Consider the following 25,718-nt stretch of genomic DNA (forward strand, 5'->3'; position numbering starts at 1 on the left):
AGGTTCACCTTCCACATTTACCTTAACACTATTTACACAAAATTCTGCCTTATGTTTTATAACTTAAGAAGACATCCATGTAGATGTTATAATAGAAATGATCAATCTTCTGTCGCATTGAGTGGATAATCTCCTCATCCCTAAAGATTCTCTCAACTGTGAAGTCAGTGCGGGTATCTGTAATGAAGTCACACCACTGAAGTCCGCTTAAGGCGAGTTGGCCTTGAACCTGATAGTAGTATTTGTGGCTCTTCTTAAGGCAGGCCTGGCCTTTAACTGTGATCAGGTGTTTAACTTGGGTAACATTTTCAACATCGCAACTCTTAACCTCAGCAAGACCAAATGGTGGTGCTTCTGTTGGGCAGAAGACTTTAGCATCCGGGCTGGCTGCAAGGTGAGGTGAATCAGGGTGGATGATGACCCCGCATTGTTTCAGAGAGACATCACAAAAATCAGAATATTGCCTCAGTATCTCAGGTTCCAGATCCAACCCTCTTCTCATAGCAGCTGTCTGAGGAGTTCCTCTCAGAATGCGGGTTGCCAAAGCCAGAAATTTAAAGTTGTAACCTTCAATAGGCAACTGAGGAAACTCACTGGCACCAGGGTGTTTAATAATATCTCTACTTAATTCTAGAGGGCACTGGTAAGAAAGCACAGACCCAAATGGCACAGGGCCAAATTTAGTGTCCACCAAATTAAGGCCCTCAAGCCCGTGCAGCAATTTGCAAATCCCTGGTTGTGGACGGATGTCTTTCAGTTTCTCAGCACTGGCCATGACGTGAGGATCCGGAATAGGCCCTGGCATGAAAGTGAGATATGTCAAGTTTAGATTTCATTAAATGCCACCTTATCTTTTTCACTAAAAAAGACAACCACACTCATCCAGTCTCGTACATGCTTCTAATACAAATAAAAAAATATCCACTGAAAGTCTATATAAAAAGTAACAAATAATAATCACTTTTATGTTTGTATTATTTTAGAAATGCACTAAAGTCTTTGTGCTCTAGTACAGGTGGGGGCTCATTCAGACTCACCATCATAGGCTCGGTACAGTGTGCACTTCACTCCAGCTCTGACACTTGTTTTTTTCTTAGCCGCTGGTTTACACACCGCCATATCATTGGTGGCCTCTGGTACAATTCCCTGTGATATAATAATGATGAACAATACATTGTCAAAAGTCAATACAAACTGCAAAGTTCTGCATCAGTGTAACAAATAATATCTGACCTGTGTCCTAGGCCGGTGCCAGGTCTGCAGTGCGCTGGTGCATGACAGAGGCAATGGCACTGTCTTAAAGCCCATGGTAACATAGTGAGCACTTTGAAAAAGAAGTGCTACTATGTGATTACATAGTGCTTTCCCAGCAGAGCAGGAACATGACATGTGATTGAGTACCACAGGAACCTCTGCAGAGTCTAGTGTAACCTGTTCATAGAGACATAACAATTAGTGCTGTACTTACAAAACATTTTTTCTGCGTTTCATTATAAACTACTGTACACAATTTTCAAAACCCAATTTCTTTTTTTAATTAAGAAAAATTGGCTGTTCTGAAACCTTTGACAAGTAGTGCCAACACTTATCGAAAATTTGAACATTTTGAGTTATCACAGAATCTTTCCCAGTCTTTATTGCCGTCAACAACCCACATCGGTTTGTAAGAATTTCGTTGTGTATTAAGTTTAATGATACAAAATCAGAGCTCAGACTGAGAAACAAACTGATCCACAGTGGAACTTTGTGGAATCATTCTTATTAAATCTGCAACCGCAGCAAAACACAACAAAAAGAAAACTTATCTATCTTAACCTATCTTATCATAATGTTAGAGAACTGTTTATCTGAGAAACCTGAAGCCGATGAGCCTCCTCATTTTTCTTCATGGACCTGTAACATCGCCCTCTCACTGTCACCTCACCGTTAACTACACTTGAGACTGTTTCAATACAGTGATTGGGAGAAAGGGCGCAGCATTAGCCATTAATACATTACTGACTCTTATCTTACGGTCGATACAAACAGCAGTAATATTAAAAAGAGGCTGCAAAACAGAAACTCGTCAGCTCATAACCTTCGCTAGCATAGGGCTAATTTAAGCTAAATAAAGATAAACACGTACCTTCATAATCAAACAGGTAACCTTCAACGAAGAACTTGTAGCCTTTATCAAGCTTCGATCTTGAAGTAAGGGACCACTTGTCAGCAAGTCGTTCTACGTCGTTAAGTCGTATTGGTGGCAGATGTGAAAGGGACTGGGTGAACTCCATAATGATGTGCTACTAGCTAAGCGTTCCTAAGCGACACCGGATGTAAACATAACCTGCATCGCGGCAGAACGGAAGTTGTCTGACGTCACGTGAAAAGGGCCCATTGGAGGGTTCCATCTACTAAAGATGCGCGGGAAAAAATATGTTATGTCAAGAAGGTCTTTGTTTTGCTAACGTTAGCGGCCTTGTGAACATTAGCTATATATATATTTATTTATTTTCTCCGATAGCTGAGTGTACACGGACAGAAATGGACTCCAAATACCCACATCTGGTAACTATGTATTTTCGTTGTAACTAACTAGCTAGCTAAGGAACGAAGAAGCTACGTTTTGCTAGCAAACAAACGTTACATAATAATGTACCGTATGCAGTGAAAAACTAGCTAACGTTAGCTACCTGACTGACTTTAGTTAGCTAACTTGTTAGCTATCCCAGCTGACAATCACTCATGCAAAATGTCAATCTATCTTTTTCACAGGCGAGACCTCAGAAGAAGCTCCGTAAAGTGAGGTAAGAAACCTCTTCTAGGGAACTTGGTATAGTGATAAATAGTAATGGCAAACTTTTGTAGGCACTAACTCTGCCATGGTTCGTTCGTTGGACAAAGCCTATGAGGAAAATAAATGCGTTTTTGGATTAACGCCGAAAATCAGGTCTGTGTTAAACACAAGTTTAGGAGATATAATACGTTTGGTTCTATGAGATAATCTTCATCAGCTGACGTCACTTTTTGTGAGTTACATTGAATTTATGTAATCATTAAAATCACGATGGCTTCGTAATTAATACAGCTAATGTTCGCATAGAATGAAACGTATAAAATCTCCTAAACCTGTGTTAACCTCAGACCGTAGTGCCTGGACACAGCCCTTAGCCGTGGTATATTGGCCAAATACCACAAACCCCAGAGGTGCCTTATTGCTATTATAAACTGTTTACCAACGTAATTAGAGCAGTACAAATCTGTTTTGGCTGTACCCATGTTATACGGTCTGATATCACGGTTTTCAGGCAATCAGCATTCAGGGCTCAAACCACCCAGTTTATAATGGAGTTAGGTATCTATCTAGCACCTATGTGAAGTTGGCCACAATAAGGATGAGCCACAATAGTGGAATTTAATTGAATGTGATGCAAATGTATACAAATAGTGGACTAGATAATGCTTGACAAGGTTGGAATGTTATATAAATTCAACAAAAATATAACATTTTGTTAATTTGACAAAAATAAATAAATCAGTTGAAATTGCACTGGATGCATTAGACTTAAGAATTGCATTGGGGGCATACTGACGTCTACATTTATATTGCACTATACAGTCTTACCCCATTTCATGGATCAACAATCCTTAGGTATCAGTCTACTCAGTGACACACAACTATCAGTGTCGTCGCTCTTATTTCCGGGCTTTGACTGTGGGAAATCACCTCCCTGTCAGCTTATTGTGCATATTGACAAGTACATTTTTAGTATTTATTAGGATCCCCAATTAGCTGTTGTCAAGGCAGCGGCTACTCTTCCTGGGTTCCAAATGTTCTTACGTTACACCCTTATTCTAAAATGTATTAAATGTTTTAGTCATCCATCTACACACAATACCCCATAATGAGAAAGCGAAAACAGGTTTTTATAAATTTTTGCAAATGTATTACAAATAAAAAAACAGAAATACATTATTTACATAAGTATTCAGACCCTTTGCTATGAGACTTGAAATTTAGCTCAGGTGCATCCTGTTACCATTGATCATCCTTGAGATGTTTCTTCAACTTGATTGGAGTCCACCTGTGGTATATTCAATTGATTGGACGTGATCTGGAAAGGCACAGACCTGTCTATATAAGGTCCCACAGTTGACAGTGCATGTCAGAGCAAAAACCAAGCCATGAGGTCGAAGGAATTGTCCATAGAGCTCAGAGACGGGATTGTTTCTAGGCACAGATCTGGGGAAGGGTAACAATACATTTCTGCAGCATTGAAGGTCCCTACGAACACAGTGGCCTCAATCATTCTTAAATGGAAGAAGTTTTAAAACACCAAGACTCTTCCTAGAGCTGGCCGCCCGGCCAAACTGAACAATCGGGGGAGAAGGGCCTTGGTCAGGGAGGTGACCAAGAACCCGATGGTCACTCTGACAGAGCTCTAGAGTTCCTCTGTGGAGATGGGAGAACCTTCCAGAAGGGCAACCATCTTTGCAGCACTCCAATAATCAGGCCTTTATGGTAGTGGCCAGACGGAAGCCACTCTTCTGTAAAAGGCACATGACAGCCCGCTTGGAGTTTGCCAAAAGGCACCTAAAGGACTCTGTCCATGAGAAACAAGATTCTCTGGTCTGATGAAACCACGATTCAATTCTTTGGCCTGAATGCGAAGTGTCACGTCTGGAGAAAAACTGGCACCATCTCTACGGTGAAGCAAGGTGGTGGCAGCATCATGCGGTGGGGATGTTTTTCTGCTGCAAGGACTGGGAGACTATTCAGGATTGAGGGAAATATGAACGGAGCAAAGTGCAGAGAGATCCTTGATGAAAACCTGCTCCAGAGCGCTCAGGACCTCAGACTGGGGAGAAGGTTCACCTTCCAACAGGACAACGACCCCAAGCACACAGCCAAGACAATGCAGGAGTGGCTTCGGAACAAGTCTCTGAATGTCCTTGAGTGGCCCAGCCAGAGCCTGGACTTGAACCCGATCGAACATCTCTGGAGACCTGACAGAGCTTGAAAGGATCTGCAGAGAAGAATGGGAGAAACTCCCCAAATACAGGTATGCCAAGCTTGTAGCGTCATACCCAAGAAGACTTGAGGCTGTAATCGCTGCCAAATGTGCTTCAACAAAGTACTGAGTAAAGGGTCTGAATACTTAAGTAAATTATAAATTGGTGTTCTTTTATAAATTTGCTGTTTTTGCTTTGTCATTATGGGGTGTTGTTTGTAGATTGATGAGGATTTGTATTTATTTAATACATTTTATAATAAACGTAACAATGTGGAAAAAGGAAAGGGGTCTGTATACTCTCTGATTGCACTTCATACTGTAACACTACATTTACAATTGATCCATTCAACAAACGCTCCCATCCAGAGAGACCCACAGCTAGTGCCTTCATCTTAAGAGACAACCACATATCATAGTCGTATCCCAAACACATATCACAGTCGTATCCAAACCACATCTCAAATCATTTCTGTGTCTCTCTTCAGTCCCTGTCGTGCCTTAAGGAGTACAGCCTTACCTATGGATTGTGGATCAATGAAATGGTCCAGTTGTGTTCTGTGGGTGTCACTGAGTAGATTGATACCCCATTTCATGGATCTACAACAGGGGTGTCAAACTCATTTTAGCTCAGGGGCCACATGGAGGAAAATCTATTCCCAAGTGGGCCGGACCGGAAAAATCATAGTATATATATAACTTAAAAACAACAACTTCAGATTGTTTTCTTTGTTTTAATACCATCAACATACAACATAAAGCTGGAGCCTGAGGACAGTGTGTCCAAAATAGTACAAGTACAACATCACTATTAATCATAAAACACGTCAAGTTTATTTGAAAATTCTAAAGAAAAAGAACAAACAATGCCTCAGTGATTAACAGAACTGTTTCACAGATGACAGAACTATATCAGGGTGTCATTTCTCAGGCAGAAATGTAGATAAAAATAATGAAATCCTGTTCCCCAAACAAGTGCAAGAACCACAGAGTCAAGAATAGGTTAAATATAAAAATAAAATAAAATCATGCTGTCATAATACTGCGTGACAACTTTGTTGCGCCCTTGCAGCTGTTTGTTCAAGTTATTCAGGTGCTCTGTAACATCCACCATAAATGCAAGGTCCGGCATCCATTCTGCGGAATGAAATTCTAACACTGGTTTGCCCTTTTCTTCCATGAACTGTTCAATTTCTTCTCGTAAATCAAAGAAACGCCTCAGCACAGCACCCCACAACGGCTTAACCATCTTACCTCAGTGTGGAATGGCAGGCCATAGATGTGGTCTTTCTCTCTGAGAAGGCTGTCAAACTGACGGTGATTCAGGCTTCTGGATCGGATGAAATTAACAGTTTGGATGACCACCTTCATGACGTTATCCATCTTTAATGACTTGCAACACAAAGCCTCCTGGTGCAAAATACAGTGAAAAGTCAAAAAATCACGTCCTCCATTTGCAGATTGCACTTTCTCTCGGAACTTTGTCACAACGCCTGCTTTTTTTCCCGATCATTGAGGGCGCACCATCTGTAGCCAGGCTGACAGCGTGGGACCAGTCCACTCCGACCCTGTCCAGCGCGCCGACGAGTGCGGTAAAAATATCAGCTGCTGTCGTTGTATCTGTCATCGGCACCAACTCCACGAACTCCTCGTGACGGTCAACAGTTGTGCAACATCTGTAATGTCCGTGCTTTCATCAATTGCAACCGAAAACGCAATAAATGACTTTACTTTTTGCTTCAACTGGCTGTCCAAATCCACTGAAAGATCGGAAATCCTGTCTGCAACTGTGTTTCTTGTCAGGCTGATATTTGCAAAAGCCTGCCGCTTTTCAGGGCACACAATCTCCGCTGCCTTCATCATGCATGTTTTTACAAATTCACCCTCACTAAATGGTTTTGAAGCCACTGCGATTTCATTAGCAATGAGGTAGCTAGCTTTCACTGCAGCGTCACTGATGTCTCGGCTGTGAGTAAACACAGACTGCTGTTTCTTCAGACCCGCCAACAGTTCATTCACCTTCTCTCATCTCCGCTGTCCTTGAAAGTTGTCATATTTGTCGGCATGAAGACTCACATAGTGGCGACGAAGGTTATATTCTTTCAGCACTGCAACATGCTCTGAACACACCAAACATACAGCTTTCCCATTCAATTCCGTGAATAAATAGGATGACAATTTTTCTTGGAACACTCTGCACTCTGTGTCCACTTCTCTCTTTTTTGACAGAGACATATTGGGGCAATGAGGGTGCCAAAGCACATAATGTTAAAAGTAGAAGCCGTAATAAATATCGCGGGCAAAACAAAGTAGCTCATTTGCTGCAAGTGCTTGACCTACTTGCTCTGCCCCGGTATAAACAGTTTGCTTGCTTAACACAATTGCTATTGCGCCATCCAGTGGATGCAATTGGAACAGCAGCTTATTTTATTGAAAAATTGCAGCGCATTTTTATACTTTACAAATTATTATTTATTATAAATATTTTTTTTCGAAATCATCTCGCGGGCCGGACATTTGACACCCCTGATCTACAATCTGTAGGAAAGGCAGTACACCTGCAGTACAGTGAAATATAATTATGCCCCCCCCCCATTTCAACAGATTTTTGTCAAATTAACTAATTATTGTTTTGTGTTGAAATTATATAACATTCCAACCTTGTTTTGTATCATTTAGTCCAAATATGGCATGATAACACTATTTGTATCACTTTCAAAGGGGACTTTTATTTTGAAGGTGAACCGCAAATTCCACTATTGTGGCTAATCCTTATTTTGGCTAGCTTCACATAGGCCTAGCTAGCCTCTTTTAGAATCTGAGCGTGAGATACTTACTCTCGTTTCTGACATGTAGGCTCAGCAGTCCAGAAAGTCCCATTACAAGTCAGAATGTTAAACAAACATACTTTCAATTTACTTTACCTGTTGTCCACTGATTTTTGTTCCTATGTCTGTGGTAATCTGAGACCAAATATCTACAGGGAAGCATTATCAACCGACCTTCAGTACGCTCAAATCAAATGTTATTATTTGTCACATGCTTCGTAAACAACAGGTTACTTACGGGCCCTTCCCAACCATGCAGAGAGAATGCTAGAAAAATAATCCACAATGAGTAACGATGACTATATACACGGTACCAGTACCCAGTCCGTGTTACAGGGGTACGAGGTATTTGAGATGATATGTACATATAACTAGGAATAAAATGACAGATATTAAACAGTAGCAGCAGTGTATGTGATGAGACAAAATACTTAGTGCAAAAGGGGGTAGCTATTTGGTTAATTATTTAGCAGTCTTATGGCTTGGGGTAGAAGCTTTTCAGGATCCTGTTGGTTCCAGACTTAGTGCATCGCTATCGCTTTGACTGCGGTAGCAGAGAGAACAGTCTATGACTTGGGTGGCTGGTGTCTTTGACAATTTTTAGGGCCTTCTTTTGACAATGCCTGGTATAGAGGTCCTGGATGGCAGGGAGCTCAACCCCAGTGATGTACTGGGCTGTACACACTAGGCTTGGGCGGTATACCGTATATACCCTATACCGGGGTATTTGGAAGAAGCCACAGGATGGTTTTTCAATACCGTTAACTATTTCTTAGATATAAAATTGAATATTTGTAGCTACTTTTTAAGTAAATACCTGCAGTCAAGTTGTGCAATACGTTAGATGATAAAGAACAGTGCGTTCTTCATTTCACTTGTCACATTATTATGTAGTTTACGGTAGTGCCCTGTCACGTCTCAAGTTGTGTTTGTTTACAAGCGCACAACAAGAGACCGGAGCCTTGAGTCACTCACTGTTGTGCAGCATGCGCCAGGTGATCTAATTTCTAGGGCTGTCCCTGACAAAAAAGAAATCTTGGTCGACCGAGAGTTGTCTGTTCTTTCGACCAATCGATTGGTCAAAATATTAAAATGTATATTTTTCCATATATAGACACACCCTATGTTTGATTAAATTAACCAAATGTTGGCTACTGAACTTGTCTGATGCTTTAAGCGCCGTGATTAAAAATGAAGACACACAAATTATTAAAGAGGGAGCCAGAGATCAATATAGCCGAACCAGAATAAATGAACCTGTTACCGCCCTCCCTCTGCCTGCTGCTGCTGGCCTTAGCATATTATGCTCCTGAAGCGGTCGGCAACCTTTTCCATTTGGAGTGCCAAGTTATCGTACCAGTTCTACTGATCTGCGTGCCATTTCTGATTTTCATATGCAAATTGTCGTTGGAACAATTTAATTTATAATAAAGTCTTAATGTCTCAAAATCAATGTAATGTGGTTAATCAAAATTATATCTAAATGAAAATGATTAAATTCTAAAATTACCTTCTATTGCCATAAAACCAACCTACATACAGCCAACAAATAAAAACATTGGCCTGCAGGTAGAAATATGATGATAAAAATACATATATTATAAATCACATTGGCTACGCATGGCCTGTCTGCAAGGAGAGCTGGAAAGATTTTTCTCCTTTGTCATTTCCCCCGGACGACGGCAGATGCTGTAGGTAAGTGGAATGACAGAAATGCAATTGGAGTCATAAGGGCATGTGTTAGACTTGGTGGAATTACCCATTTAGGGATGGACTAATAATCTAATCGGTTAATCGAATATCCGGATGTCCAAACTGACGTTATTATTCAAACACTTGTGAGAAAATTCAATGAAAAAGCTTAGTCTAAATTTAAACTGTCCATCCATGTTACATTGTGGCTCCAAACAAAGCAGCACACCTTGCCCTTAACTACACACAGAACTAACACCAACAACATGCATGATAGTCTTTACATTTACGTCATTTAGCAGACGCTCTTATCCAGAGCGACTTACAAATTGGTGCATTAGCACCCTATAGCCAGTGGGATAACCACTTTACAATGTGTTTTTTTTTTTGGGGGTAGAAGGATTACTTTATCCTATCCCAGGTGTTCCTTAAAGAGGTGGGGTTTCAAATGTCTCCGGAAGGTGGTGAGTGACTCCGCTGTCCTGGCGTTGTGAGGGAGCTTGTTCCACCATTGGGGTGCCAGAGCAGCGAACAGTTTTGACTGGGCTGAGCGGGAACTGTGCTTCAGCAGAGGTAGGGGAGCCAGCAGGCCAGAGGTGGATGAACGCAATGCCCTCGTTTGGGTGTAGGGACTGATCAGAGCCTGGAGGTATGGAGGTGCCGTTCCCCTCACAGCTCCGTAGGCAAGCACCATGGTCTTGTAGCAGATGCGAGCTTCAACTGGAAGCCAGTGGAGTGTGCGGAGGAGCGGGGTGACGTGAGAGAACTTGGGAAGGTTTAGGAGAAATGTACTACTTCTCTTCTAGTCAAGAAACATTTGTGTGTTGAAAATGCCTAACCACATGTATAATCTATTTGCATACACTTCAACCAGACAGACACACACCACCAGACTCTTCAACCAGACAGACACACACCACCAGACTCTTCAACCAGACAGACACACCCCACCAGACTCTTCAACCAGACAGACACACCCCACCAGACTCTTCAACCAGACAGACACACCCCACCAGACTCTTCAACCAGACAGACACACCCCACCAGACTCTTCAACCAGACAGACACACCCCACCAGACTCTTCAACCAGACAGACACACCCCACCAGACTCTTCAACAAGACAGACACACCCCACCAGACTCTTCAACCAGACAGACACACCCCACCAGACTCTTCAACCAGACAGACACACCCCACCAGACTCTTCAACCAGACAGACACACCCCACCAGACTCTTCAACCAGACACACACCCCACCAGACTCTTCAACCAGACAGACACACCCCACCAGACTCTTCAACCAGACAGACACACCCCACCAGACTCTTCAACCAGACAGACACACCCCACCAGACTCTTCAACCAGACAGACACACCCCACCAGACTCTTCAACCAGACATGCGCTATGGGTTTCTTCACTGTACCCAAACCAAAAACAGATTTCATGTGTTGCTCAGTTATGTATAGAGTCATGTCATCGTGGAATGCTCTGCCACCAGAGGATACTCAGTTATGTATAGAGCCATGTCATCGTGGAATGCTCTGCCACCAGAGGATACTCAGTTATGTATAGAGTCATGTCATCGTGGAATGCTCTGCCACCAGAGGATACTCAGTTATGTATAGTCATGTCATCGTGGAATGCTCTGCCACCAGAGGATACTCAGTTATGTATAGAGCCATGTCATCGTGGAATGCTCTGCCACCAGAGGATACTCAGTTATGTATAGAGCCATGTCATCGTGGAATGCTCTGCCACCAGAGGATACTCAGTTATGTATAGAGCCATGTCATCCTGGAATGCTCTGCCACCAGAGGATACTCAGTTATGTATAGAGCCATGTCATCGTGGAATGCTCTGCCACCAGAGGATACTCAGTTATGTATAGAGCCATGTCATCGTGGAATGCTCTGCCACCAGAGGATACTCAGTTATGTATAGAGCCATGTCATCCTGGAATGCTCTGCCACCAGAGGATACTCAGTTATGTATAGAGCCATGTCATCGTGGAATGAAAAAAATAAAATAAAGAAAATGAATTTAAAAAAAGCTGGTTTAGCTTAAAGATCTAATTTAACTGTACTGTATATAACAATTATGAATATGTATATCTCCTACTAACGTTACAGCAGGTATTTGTTAAATTTTTAGATTTCCGATGATGACCTATTAGTGGTCAGGCTAACCCTAACCCTATTAGTGGTAGTTGAGTGATAACTGTACTGTGATTTTAATTTTGTGAGAACAGGTTTTATTTCGGGTAGGGATTTTTTCTTAACGTTAATGATCCCAATTTCGTTTAAGGGTCTTTCTATAAATAAATGGGGCCAATGTGTGACATTGGGATAAACATTTCTAAATGCTTTGAAAGAAAAATAGAAATAAAATCACATTTTATTTGTCACCTGCGCCGAATATAACAGGTGTAGACTAACAGTAAAATGCTTACTGACAAGCCCTTAACCAACTATGCAGTTAAGAAAAATAAACTAAAAAGTAAAATATAAAAGAGCAACAATAAAATAACAATAACGAGGCTATATACAGGGGGTACCGGTACCGAGTCAATATACAGGCTATATACAGGGGGTACCGGTACCGAGTCAATATACAGGCTATATACAGGGGGTACCGGTACCGAGTCAATATACAGGCTATATACAGGGGGTACCGGTACCGAGTCAATATACAGGCTATATACAGGGGGTACCGGTACCGAGTCAATATACAGGCTATATACAGGGGGTACCGGTACCGAGTCAATATACAGGCTATATACAGGGGGTACCGGTACCGAGTCAATATACAGGCTATATACAGGGGGTACCGGTACCGAGTCAATATACAGGCTATATACAGGGGGTACCGAGTCAATATACAGGCTATATACAGGGGGTACCGAGTCAATATACAGGCTATATACAGGGGGTACCGAGTCAATATACAGGCTATATACAGGGGGTACCGGTACCGAGTCAATATACAGGCTATATACAGGGGGTACCGGTACCGAGTCAATATACAGGCTATATACAGGGGGTACCGGTACCGAGTCAATATACAGGCTATATACAGGGGGTACCGGTACCGAGTCAATATACAGGCTATATACAGGGGGTACCGGTACCGAGTCAATATACAGGCTATATACAGGGGGTACCGAGTCAATATACAGGCTATATACAGGGGGTACCGAGTCAATATACAGGCTATATACAGGGGGTACCGAGTCAATATACAGGCTATATACAGGGGGTACCGAGTCAATATACAGGCTATATACAGGGGGTACCGAGTCAATATACAGGCTATATACAGGGGGTACCGAGTCAATATACAGGCTATATACAGGGGGTACCGAGTCAATATACAGGCTATATACAGGGGGTACCGAGTCAATATACAGGCTATATACAGGGGGTACCGAGTCAATATACAGGCTATATACAGGGGGTACCGAGTCAATATACAGGCTATATACAGGGGGTACCGAGTCAATATACAGGCTATATACAGGGGGTACCGAGTCAATATACAGGCTATATACAGGGGGTACCGAGTCAATATACAGGCTATATACAGGGGGTACCGAGTCAATATACAGGCTATATACAGGGGGTACCGAGTCAATATACAGGCTATATACAGGGGGTACCGAGTCAATATACAGGCTATATACAGGGGGTACCGAGTCAATATACAGGCTATATACAGGGGGTACCGAGTCAATATACAGGCTATATACAGGGGGTACCGAGTCAATATACAGGCTATATACAGGGGGTACCGAGTCAATATACAGGCTATATACAGGGGGTACCGAGTCAATATACAGGCTATATACAGGGGGTACCGAGTCAATATACAGGCTATATACAGGGGGTACCGAGTCAATATACAGGCTATATACAGGGGGTACCGAGTCAATATACAGGCTATATACAGGGGGTACCGAGTCAATATACAGGCTATATACAGGGGGTACCGAGTCAATATACAGGCTATATACAGGGGGTACCGAGTCAATATACAGGCTATATACAGGGGGTACCGAGTCAATATACAGGCTATATACAGGGGGTACCGAGTCAATATACAGGCTATATACAGGGGGTACCGAGTCAATATACAGGCTATATACAGGGGGTACCGAGTCAATATACAGGCTATATACAGGGGGTACCGAGTCAATATACAGGCTATATACAGGGGGTACCGAGTCAATATACAGGCTATATACAGGGGGTACCGAGTCAATATACAGGCTATATACAGGGGGTACCGAGTCAATATACAGGCTATATACAGGGGGTACCGGGTCAATATACAGGCTATATACAGGGGGTACCGGTACCGAGTCAATATACAGGCTATATACAGGGGGTACCGGTACCGAGTCAATATACAGGCATTATACAGGGGGTACCGGGTCAATATACAGGCTATATACAGGGGGTACCGGTACAGAGTCAATATACAGGGGGTACCGGTACCGAGTCAATATACAGGCTATATACAGGGGGTACCGGTACCGAGTCAATATACAGGCTATATACAGGGGGTACCGGTACCGAGTCAATATACAGGCTATATACAGGGGGTACCGGTACCGAGTCAATATACAGGCTATATACAGGGGGTACCGGTACCGAGTCAATATACAGGCTATATACAGGGGGTACCGGTACCGAGTCAATATACAGGCTATATACAGGGGGTACCGGTACCGAGTCAATATACAGGCTATATACAGGGGGTACCGGTACCGAGTCAATATACAGGCTATATACAGGGGGTACCGGTACCGAGTCAATATACAGGCTATATACAGGGGGTACCGGTACCGAGTCAATATACAGGCTATATACAGGGGGTACCGGTACCGAGTCAATATACAGGCTATATACAGGGGGTACCGGTACCGAGTCAATGTATGGGGGTACAGGTGTGTCGAGGTAATTTAGGTAATATATACACTACCAGTCAAAGGTTTTAGAACACCTACTCATTCAAGGGTTTGTCTTTTATTTTTACTATTTTCTACATTGTAGAATAATAGTGAAGACATCAACACTATGAAATAACATGGAATCATGTAGTAACCAAAAAAGTGTGAATCAAATCAAAATATATTTTATATTTGAGATTCTTCAAATATCCACCCTTTGCCTTGATGACAGCTTTGCACACCCCTGGCATTATCTCAACCAGTTTCACCTGGAATGCTTTTCCAACAGTCTTGAAAGAGTTCCCACATATGCTGAGCACTTGTTGGCTGCTTTTCCTTCACTCTGCGGCCCAACTCATCCCAAACCATCTCAATTTGTTTGAGGTCGGGGGATGGAAAGGCCAGGTAATCTGATGCAGCACTCCATCACTCTCCTCCTTGGTCAAATAGCCCTTACACAACCTGGAGGTGTGTTGGGTCATTGTCCTGTAGAAAAACAAATGATAGTCCCACTAAGCCCAAACCAGATGGGATGGCGTATCGCTGCAGAATGCTGTGGTAGCTATGCTGGTTAAGTGTGCCTTGAATTCTAAATAAAATCACAGACATCGTCAACAGCAAAGCAATGGTGGAAATGTGTACTTTGGTCTGGAGTCCAAATTTGAGATTTTTGGTTCCAACCGCTGTGTCTTTGTGAGACGCGGTGCGAGTGAATGGATGATCTCTGCATGTGTATTTTCCACGTAATGCATGGAGGAGGAGGTGTTATGGTGTGAGGGTGATATGCATCTTTCAAATGATTTGCCACAGATATAAAGAGCTCCGCACACCATCAACCATCAAAGGCAAGCGATAGTAGTGAAGTCCTGTATGGCAACACTGAGGAAGTCCTGTATGTATAGCAACACTGAGGAAGTCCTGTATGTATAGCAACACTGAGGAAGTCCTGTATGTATAGCAACACTGAGGAAGTCCTGTATGTATAGCAACACTGAGGAAGTCCTGTATGTATAGCAACACTGAGGAAGGGGGTGAACCGGTACCGGGGGTACCGGTACCGAGTCAATATACAGGGGGTACCGGTACCGAGTCAATATACAGGGGGTACCGGTACCGAGTCAATATACAGGGGGTACCGGTACCGAGTCAATATACAGGGGGTACCGGTACCGAGTCAATATACAGGGGGTACCGGTACCGAGTCAATATACAGGGGGTACCGGTACCGAGTCAATATACAGGGGGTACCGGTACCGAGTCAATATACAGGGGGTACCGGTACCGAGTCAATATACAGGGGGTACCGGTACCGAGTCAATATACAGGCTATATACAGGGGGTACCGGTACCGAGTCAATATACAGGCTATATACAGGGGGTACCGGTACCGAGTCAATGTATGGGGGTACAGGTGTGTCGAGGTAATTTAGGTAATATATACACTACCAGTCAAAGGTTTTAGAACACCTACTCATTCAAGGGTTTGTCTTTTATTTTTACTATTTTCTACATTGTAGAATAATAGTGAAGACATCAACACTATGAAATAACATGGAATCATGTAGTAACCAAAAAAGTGTGAATCAAATCAAAATATATTTTATATTTGAGATTCTTCAAATATCCACCCTTTGCCTTGATGACAGCTTTGCACACCCCTGGCATTATCTCAACCAGTTTCACCTGGAATGCTTTTCCAACAGTCTTGAAAGAGTTCCCACATATGCTGAGCACTTGTTGGCTGCTTTTCCTTCACTCTGCGGCCCAACTCATCCCAAACCATCTCAATTTGTTTGAGGTCGGGGGATGGAAAGGCCAGGTAATCTGATGCAGCACTCCATCACTCTCCTCCTTGGTCAAATAGCCCTTACACAACCTGGAGGTGTGTTGGGTCATTGTCCTGTAGAAAACCAGATGGGATGGCGTATCGCTGCAGAATGCTGTGGTAGCTATGCTGGTTAAGTGTGCCTTGAATTCTAAATAAAATCACAGACATCGTCAACAGCAAAGCAATGGTGGAAATGTGTACTTTGGTCTGGAGTCCAAATTTGAGATTTTTGGTTCCAACCGCTGTGTCTTTGAGACGCGGTGCGGGTGAATGGATGATCTCCGCATGTGTATTTTCCACGTAATGCATGGAGGAGGAGGTGTTATGGTGTGAGGGTGATATGCATCTTTCAAATGATTTGCCACAGATATAAAGAGCTCCGCACACCATCAACCATCAAAGGCAAGCGATAGTAGTGAAGTCCTGTATGGCAACACTGAGGAAGTCCTGTATGTATAGCAACACTGAGGAAGTCCTGTATGTATAGCAACACTGAGGAAGTCCTGTATGTATAGCAACACTGAGGAAGTCCTGTATGTATAGCAACACTTTGAGGAGTTAAATGAGTAGGTGGTGAAATGCAAACTTTGCGAGGTGGAATTGAGGTACGGTAATGGTAGTACAGATGCAATGCTTCACCATCTGAAAGGGTGAACAAACCGTTGCTGGCGGCAGCACAGGCCCTAGACTGCTTCACACTATTGAAGTGTGATAAGGGAGTGAGAAAATCACAGCGCTGATTCCAGAAATGACTGCAGTTGTAATGCAGCCATTGTCAATGGCAGAGGATGTTGACTTCAATACCCTGATGGCATATCCAGAACCAGACTACCAGATGCCATGTTGAAAAACCATGATGGCCTTGGTGGAGAAATTGTACAATGATTAGTCTGCAAGTACAAAGCGCAAGCTCTCAAACTATTTTTCTCATGAATCATTGCTAGTTAGTGTGTTTTTGTCTCATAATATGAAGTGACAGACTACCGGTAGCCTACTGTGTCTAGGACTGTGGTACGTAATAGGACCATATTCTGCATTGGGATTTCATCTGGAATTGTATCACTTGTTCTTATTGTTCTAAAGGAAACTGGACAAAAATGGCAGTTTAAATGTTAAGAATTTGACACATCCCTATTGTGTTAATTGTGTTAATTCTCCATGAAGTTGACACTGTCCCTCTGCAGCACAGAGAAAGTGGAACCCAAAGAACAACCAGCACCAGAGAAGAGGAGTCTGGCCCAACCACCAGAGAAGGAGGCAACACAGGAAAGGAAAGCCACATCCTCCTTTCTCCAGAAGCTGAGAGAGGCTGGTCAGTCAAAGCCTGCCTGGTGAGTCCACATCTGTTTTCATTTAACCCAATGAATGATTAGAACTGTCCTGTTTACAATATCCACAGTAGTGGCCCTCCCTGAGTCTCTTTTTTTTAGTATTTTACCCCCTTTTTTCTACCCAATTTCAGGGTATCCAATTGGTAGTTACAGTCTTGTCCCATCGCTGCAACTCCCGTACGGACACGGGAGAGGCGAAGGTCGAAAGTAGTGCGTCCTCCGAAACACAACACAACCGAGCCGCACTGCTTCTTGACACAATGCCCACTTAACCCGGAAGCCAGCCGCACCAATGTGCCGGAGGAAACACTGTACACCTGGCGACTGAGTCAGCGTGCACTGCCGGCAAAACCCTCCCCTACCCTGGACGGCGCTTGGCCAATTGTGCGCCGCCCAATGGGTCTCCCGGTCAAGCCTGGACTCGAACCAGGATCTCACAGTTAATTGCCTTTGACCACTGTGCCACTCGGAAGGCCCCTCCCTGAGTTTCTAAACCCAGATGCCCAACATCGCAATACTTCCGGGAATGCTTGCGAAGTATACCTGGCTGGAGTTTGGGGTTTGAGAAGTCAATGAGAGAAGTGAAATATTCTTCCTTAGTTGTTAATTGTCTCGAAAGATAAAGGCACAACCTGGATTAGAGCCAATGTCTTCAGTAATTGATCATGGTATTACTCCAACTTCCTGAAAGTGACAAACTGACACGTAGCCAATGTCGTCTACAAGCGTGATTGGGGATTTACATTTTAGTCATTTAGCCGACGCTCTTATCCAGAGCGACTTAGTTAGCTAGGTGGGACAACCACATATCACAGGGTGACTTAGTCAGTGCATTCATCTTCAGATACAGTGAGGGAAAAAAGTATTTGATCCCCTGCTGATTTTGTACGTTTGAACACTGACAAAGACATGATCAGTCTATAATTTTAATGGTAGGTTTATTTGAACAGTGAGAGACAGAATAACAACAAAATAATCCAGAAAAACGCATGTCACAAATGTTATAAATTGATTTGCATTTTAATGAGGGAAATAAGTATTTAACCCCTCTGCAAAACATGACTTAGTACTCGGTGGCAAAACCCTTGTTGGCAATCAGAGGTCAGACGTTTCTTGTAGTTGGCCACCAAGTTTGCACACATCTCAGGAGGGATTTTGTCCCACTCCTCTTTGCAGATCTTCTCCAAGTCATTAAGGTTTCGAGGCTGACGTTTGGCAACTACTGGCTAGGCCACTCCAGGACCTTAATGTGCTTCTTCTTGAGCCACTCCTTTGTTGCCTTGGCCATGCTGGAATACCCATCCACGACCCATTTTCAATGCCCTGGCTGAGGGAAGGAAGTTCTCACCCAAGATTTGACGGTACATGGCGCCGTCCATCGTCCCTTTGATGCGGTGAAGTTGTCCTGTCCCCTTAGCAGAAAAACACCCCCAAAGCATAATGTTTCCACCTCCATGTTTGACGGTGGGGATGGTGTTCTTGGGGTCATAGGCAGCATTCCTCCTCGTCCAAACACGGCGAGTTGAGTTGATGCCAAAGAGCTCGATTTTGGTCTCATCTCACCACAACACCCAGTTATCCTCTGAATCATTCAGATGTTCATTGGCAAACTTCAGACGGTCCTGTATATGTGCTTTTTTGAGCAGCGTAGTGTGTTATCAATTGTTTTCTTGGTGTCTATGGTCCCAGCTGCCTTGAGATCATTGACAAGATCCTCCCGTGTAGTTCTGGGCTGATTCCTCACCGTTCTCATGATCATTGCAACTCCATGAGGTGAGATCTTGCATGGAGCCCCAGGCCGAGGGAGATTGACAGTTCTTTTGTGTTTCTTCCATTTGCGAATAAACGCACCAACTGTTGTCACCTTCTCACCAAGCTGCTTGGCGATGGTCTTGTAACCCATTCCAGCCTTGTGTAGGTCTACAATCTTGTCCCTGACATCCTTGGAGAGCTCTTTGGTCTTGGCCATGGTGGAGAGTTTGGAATCTGATTGATTGCTTCTGTGGACAGGTGTCTTTTATACAGGTAACAAGATGAGATTAGGAGCACTCCCTTAAAGAGTGTGCTCCTAATCTCAGCTCGTTACCTGTATAAAAGACACCTGGGAGCCAGAAATCTTTCTGATTGAGAGGGGGTCAAATACTTATTTCCCTCATTTAAAATGCAAATCAATTTATAACATTTTTGACATGCGTTTTTCTGGATTTTTTTGTTATTCTGTCTCTCACTGTTCAAATAAACCTTCCATTAAAATTATAGACTGATCATTTCTTTGTCAGTGGGCAAACGTACAAAATCAGAAGGAGATCAAATACTTTTTTCCCTCACTGTAGCTAGGTGGGACAACCACATATCAAATCAAATCAAATCAAATTGTATTGGTCACATGCGCCGAATACAACAGGTGCAGACATTACAGTGAAATGCTTACTTACAGCCCTTAACCAACAGTGCATTTATTTTAAACAAAAAAAAGTAAGAATAAAACAACAACAAAAAAAGTGTTGAGAACCAGGATCTCTAGTGGCACAGTTAGCACTGCGATGCAGTGCCTTAGACCACTGCGCCACTCAGGAAAGAAAAGAAGGGATACAGGTCTATAGTTTTTGACGTCAGAGGAGACGAGTGTTTGTTTCTTGAGGATGGGAGCGACTGGGGCAATTTGAAGTCAGAGGGGACGCAGCCAGTGGTCAGGGGTGAGGAATGGGAGAACGGATTTAAGTTTCCTTTCATCTATATTTTTCATAGCTGTCTATTTACCACCACAAACCAATGCCGGCATTAAGATAGCTCTGAATGAGTTGTACAAGGCCATTAATCAACAGGAAAACGCTCATCCAGATGCAGCGCTCCTAGTGGCCGGGGACTTTAATGCAGGGAAACAGACTACAAAGGGAAGCACAGCCGCGAGCTGCCCAGTGACACAAGCCTACCAGACGAGCTAAACCACTTCTTAGACCTGTATTGACTCTTTGCCTGTTTGATGGTTCGTCGGAGGTCATAGCGGGATTTCTTATAAGCGTCCGGGTTAGAGTCCCGTTCCTTGAAAGCGGCAGCTCTACCCTTTAGCTCAGTGCGGATGTTTCCTGTAATCCATGGCTTCTGGAATGGGAGAAGGTCTCCAGAGATGGTCTGGAGGAGGGGATGGGGTCGAGCGGGCAGAACTCACTAGTCGCAGGATGTCATCTGGAGAGAGAGGGGAGAAAGAGGTCAAGGCGTAGGGTAGTTCTGTGTGAGTGGGACCAGTGGACTCAATAGGCTGAGTGAATGAGGAGCAGATGTCATCAACCTTCTTTTTAAAGTGGTTAACAAAGTTGTCTGCAGAGAGGGAGGGGGTGGAGGATTAAGGAGGGAGGAGATGGTGGAAAAGAGTTTCCTAGGGTTAGAGGCAGAAGCTTGAAATTTAGAGTGGTAGAAAGTGGCTTTAGCAGCGGATACAGAGGAAGAGAATGTAGAGAGGAGGGAGTGAAAAGATGACAGGTTCTCTGGAAGTTTGGTTTTCCTCCATTTTCTCTCAGCTGCCCGCAGCCCAGTTCTGTAAGCTCGCAATGAGTCACTCAGCCATGTTGCAGGAGGGTGGGCCGAGCCGGCCGGGAGGAAAGGTGTGGACTTGACTGCACCACTATGTAAAAAATACAACCAGTATTAATGATATTTACAAAATTAATTAATTTGCACTTAATCACTTAATTCAAGTTTTTAGATTGCAGGAAATGGCAGTTACAGGTGTTCAAAGCACCTCCCCCTCGACTGACTTATCAGCACCACCTTGTTTAAAACTCCTGGGGGGACCCTGAATGCCGTGTTTCTGTTCAGCTCTATGAAAGGGTTAGAGGTTAGAGGTTAGGGTTAATGATGTGTTTCTGTTCAGCTCTATGAAGGGGTTAGAGGTTAGGGTTAATGATGTGTTTCTGTTCAGCCCTATGAAAGGGTTAGAGGTTAGGGGTAATGATGTGTTTCTGTTCAGCCCTATGAAAGGGGTTAGAGGTTAGAGGTTAGGGTTAATTATGTGTTTCTGTTCAGCTCTATGAAAGGGTTAGAGGTTAGGGTTAATGATGTGTTTCTGTTCAGCTCTATGAAGGGGTTAGAGGTTAGGGTTAATGATGTGTTTCTGTTCAGCTCTATGAAAGGGTTAGGGGTTAGAGGTTAGGGTTAATGATGTGTTTCTGTTCAGCCCTATGAAAGGGTTAGGGGTTAGATGCTAGGGTTAATGATGTGTTTCTGTTCAGCTCTATGAAAGGGTTAGGGGTTAGGGTTAATGATGTGTTTCTGTTCAGCCCTATGAAAGGGTTAGGGGTTAGAGGTTAGGGTTAATGATGTGTTTCTGTTCAGCTCTATGAAAGGGTTAGAGGTTAGAGGTTAGGGTTAATGATGTGTTTCTGTTCAGCCCTATGAAAGGGTTAGAGGTTAGGGGTAATGATGTGTTTCTGTTCAGCTCTATGAAGGGGTTAGAGGTTAGGGTTAATGATGTGTTTCTGTTCAGCTCTATGAAAGGGTTAGGGGTTAGAGGTTAGGGTTAATGATGTGTTTATGTTCAGCTCTATGAAAGGGTTAGGGGTTAGGGTTAATGATGTGTTTCTGTTCAGCCCTATGAAAGGGTTAGGTGTTAGATGCTAGGGTTAATGATGTGTTTCTGTTCAGCTCTATGAAAGGGTTAGGGGTTAGAGGTTAGGGTTAATGATGTGTTTCTGTTCAGCTCTATGAAGGGGTTAGAGGCTAGGGTTAATGATGTGTTTCTGTTCAGCTCTATGAAAGGGTTAGAGGTTAGGGTTAATGATGTGTTTCTGTTCAGCCCTATGAAAGGGTTAGAGGTTAGGGTTAATGATGTGTTTCTGTTCAGCTCTATGAAAGGGTTAGGAGTTAGAGGTTAGGGTTAATGATGTGTTTCTGTTCAGCTCTATGAAAGGGTTAGGGGTTAGAGGCTAGGGTTAATGATGTGTTTCTGTTCAGCTCTATGAAAGGGTTAGAGGTTAGGGTTAATGATGTGTTTCTGTTCAGCTCTATGAAAGGGTTAGGGGTTAGGGTTAATGATGTGTTTCTGTTCAGCCCTATGAAAGGGTTAGGTGTTAGATGCTAGGGTTAATGATGTGTTTCTGTTCAGCTCTATGAAAGGGTTAGGGGTTAGGGTTAATGATGTGTTTCTGTTCAGCCCTATGAAAGGGTTAGAGGTTAGGGTTAATGATGTGTTTCTGTTCAGCCCTATGAAAGGGTTAGAGGTTAGGGTTAATGATGTGTTTCTGTTCAGCTCTATGAAAGGGTTAGGGGTTAGGGTTAATGATGTGTTTCTGTTCAGCCCTATGAAAGGGTTAGGTGTTAGATGCTAGGGTTAATGATGTGTTTCTGTTCAGCTCTATGAAAGGGTTAGGGGTTAGATGCTAGGGTTAATGATGTGTTTCTGTTCAGCTCTATGAAAGGGTTAGGGGTTAGATGCTAGGGTTAATGATGTGTTTCTGTTCAGCTCTATGAAAGGGTTAGGGGTTAGGGGTTAGGGTTAATGATGTGTTTCTGTTCAGCTCTATGAAAGGGTTAGGGGTTAGATGCTAGGGTTAATGATGTGTATTCAATCATTTTATCTGATCTGCTCGAGCGCGTCAACGAGCGTCTGCGTAGCCAGGCGCTGAAATAGAACTCGGTTGTATTTGTGACGCTTGACTCGCTCCTCATTGGTTTTTAGTAGTATGGATTACATTTTAAATGTTCCTCATCAATCTACACACACTACCCCATAATGACAAAGCAAAAAGACATTTTTCAAAATTTGCAAATTTATAAAAAAATGAATAACCGATATTACATTTGTATAAGTATTCAGACCCTTTGCTATGAGACTCGAAATTGAGGTATTTCTGTTTGCAAAAATGTCAAAACTTTTTTTGCTTTGTTATTATGGGGTATTGTGTGTACAGTGCTGAGGAAACATTTGTATTTAATCCATTTTAGAATAAGGCTGTAACATAACAAAATGTGGAAAAAGGCAAGGGGTCTGAATACGTTCCGAAGGCACTGTATATCCCAGGACCAATTAGCTAGCAACAGCAAGCTAACTAGCTAAATGTTCATGAATGTTTAATGTGTTTCGACCTGTCCCCAAATTAATATAGTAGGTTCAGAGTTCGCTTTGATATTTCAACCTGCGTGTCCTGATCGCGTCTGGTGTGGATGCGTGCGACGGTCTTGTCAGCATGTTAGAGGTTAGGTTAATGATTTGTTTCTGTTCAGCCCTAGGAAAGGGTTAGGCATTTAATGTTTATCATATAAATAATGTAGCCAGCTACAGTTCCAATGTTTTGTTTCAAGTAAATCTTGAATTTTATGGAGAAAAGTAGACTGTCTACACTGAGAAAAGTACCTGAGAAAAAACCTCCACATCAGTCAGAGCGCTGTCTGCCAGTTCCTGAATCTCATCAGTCAGAGCGCTGTCTGCCAGTTCCTGAATCTCATCAGTCAGAGCCCTGTCTGCCAGTTCCTGAATCTCATCAGTCAGAGCGCTGTCTGCCAGTTCCTGAATCTCATCAGTCAGAGCGCTGTCTGCCAGTTCCTGAATCTCATCAGTCAGAGCGCTGTCTGCCAGTTCCTGAATCTCATCAGTCAGAGCGCTGTCTGCCAGTTCCTGAATCTCATCAGTCAGAGCGCTGTCTGCCAGTTCCTGAATCTCATCAGTCAGAGCGCTGTCTGCCAGTTCCTGAATCTCATCAGTCAGAGCGCTGTCTGCCAGTTCCTGAATCTCATCAGTCAGAGCGCTGTCTGCCAGTTCCTGAATCTCATCAGTCAGAGCGCTGTCTGCCAGTTCCTGAATCTCATCAGTCAGAGCGCTGTCTGCCAGTTCCTGAATCTCATCAGTCAGAGCGCTGTCTGCCAGTTCCTGAATCTCATCAGTCAGAGCGCTGTCTGCCAGTTCCTGAATCTCATCAGTCAGAGCGCTGTCTGCCAGTTCCTGAATCTCATCAGTCAGAGCGCTGTCTGCCAGTTCCTGAATCTCATCAGTCAGAGCGCTGTCTGCCAGTTCCTGAATCTCATCAGTCAGAGCCCTGTCTGCCAGTTCCTGAATCTCATCAGTCAGAGCGCTGTCTGCCAGTTCCTGAATCTCATCAGTGCAAAGTGCAATTGAAGCACAAAAATAGTCTGATGCAGAAATGACAATAAGAACCATTTTAGATCTGCATTTAGAGATTTCTTACACGTTTTATATTTGTTCCTTTCGTGAAAAAGTGGTCCTCTGTAGCTCAGCTGGTAGAGCACGGCGCTTGTAACGGGTTCGATCCCCAGGACCACCCATACACCATTTTTTTTTTTTATAATGTACGCACGCATGACTGTAAGTCACTTTGGATAAAAGCGTCTGCTAAATGGCATATTATATTATAAAAATGAGGAATTCTGCGTTAACTAGCAAGTTAAACTTAGGGGTCACGTTATCTTAGTACGTTTCTGAATTAATAAGGTGACGGTGCATCTTATTGTGTAAGCTTTCTGCCGTATTTGAGAGGTCAAAGCCCTTTGGATGAGTTCTCTGTACAGCTGCCAACATTTTTAATTTCCTTGCATTTTCTCTCCTCTGTTCTCGGGCCAGTCTGCTCCTCCCCCATCTTCTCTCAGTCAGGCCCGTTGCCCTACCGACTCCAGACACAGCGTGTACACATGCTGCATTTTAATTAATTAATTAAATACTTAATTAATTAATATGCCATTTAGCAGACGCTTTTATCCAAAGCGACTTACAGTCATGCGTGCATACATCTTTGTGTATGGGTGGTCCCGGGGATCGAACCCACTACCTTGGCGTTACAAGCGCCGTGCTCTACCAGCTGAGCTACAGAGGACATCAGAGCAGACAAGCATCAAAACCTTTTCATTCTCTTGTAAATGACCAAACTCACCATAAATGCCATTCAGTCCTGAACTAAAACATAAACGCAACATGTAAAGTGTTGGTCCCATGTTTCATGAGCTGAAATAAAAGATCCCAGAAATCTTTCATATGCACAAAAAGCATATTTTCTCAAATGTTGTGCGCACATTTTGACATCCCTTTTAGTGAGCATTTCTCCTTTGCCCAGATAATCCATCCACCTGACAGGTGTGGCATATCAAGAAGC

The 25,718-nt window shown here is 43.3% G+C and overlaps 1 protein-coding gene across 1 annotated transcript in view; it reads left to right on the forward strand.

The window, feature by feature from the left end:
- Positions 1 to 2,421: 2,421 nt before the first annotated feature.
- LOC311125076 (uncharacterized protein) overlaps positions 2,422 to 25,718 on the forward strand; it is a 40,555-nt gene continuing 17,258 nt past the window's right edge. Inside the window, exons 1-3 of the mRNA XM_084199146.1 lie at positions 2,422 to 2,547; positions 2,755 to 2,786; positions 17,476 to 17,622. Coding sequence (XP_084055272.1) covers positions 2,524 to 2,547; positions 2,755 to 2,786; positions 17,476 to 17,622 — 203 coding nt within the window. The 5' untranslated portion in view covers positions 2,422 to 2,523. The remainder of the gene's footprint in view (positions 2,548 to 2,754; positions 2,787 to 17,475; positions 17,623 to 25,718) is intronic.

This window comes from Coregonus lavaretus, assembly GCF_964263955.1.
Source record: "Coregonus lavaretus genome assembly, contig: HAP1_SCAFFOLD_875, whole genome shotgun sequence".
NCBI lineage: Eukaryota > Metazoa > Chordata > Actinopteri > Salmoniformes > Salmonidae > Coregonus > Coregonus lavaretus.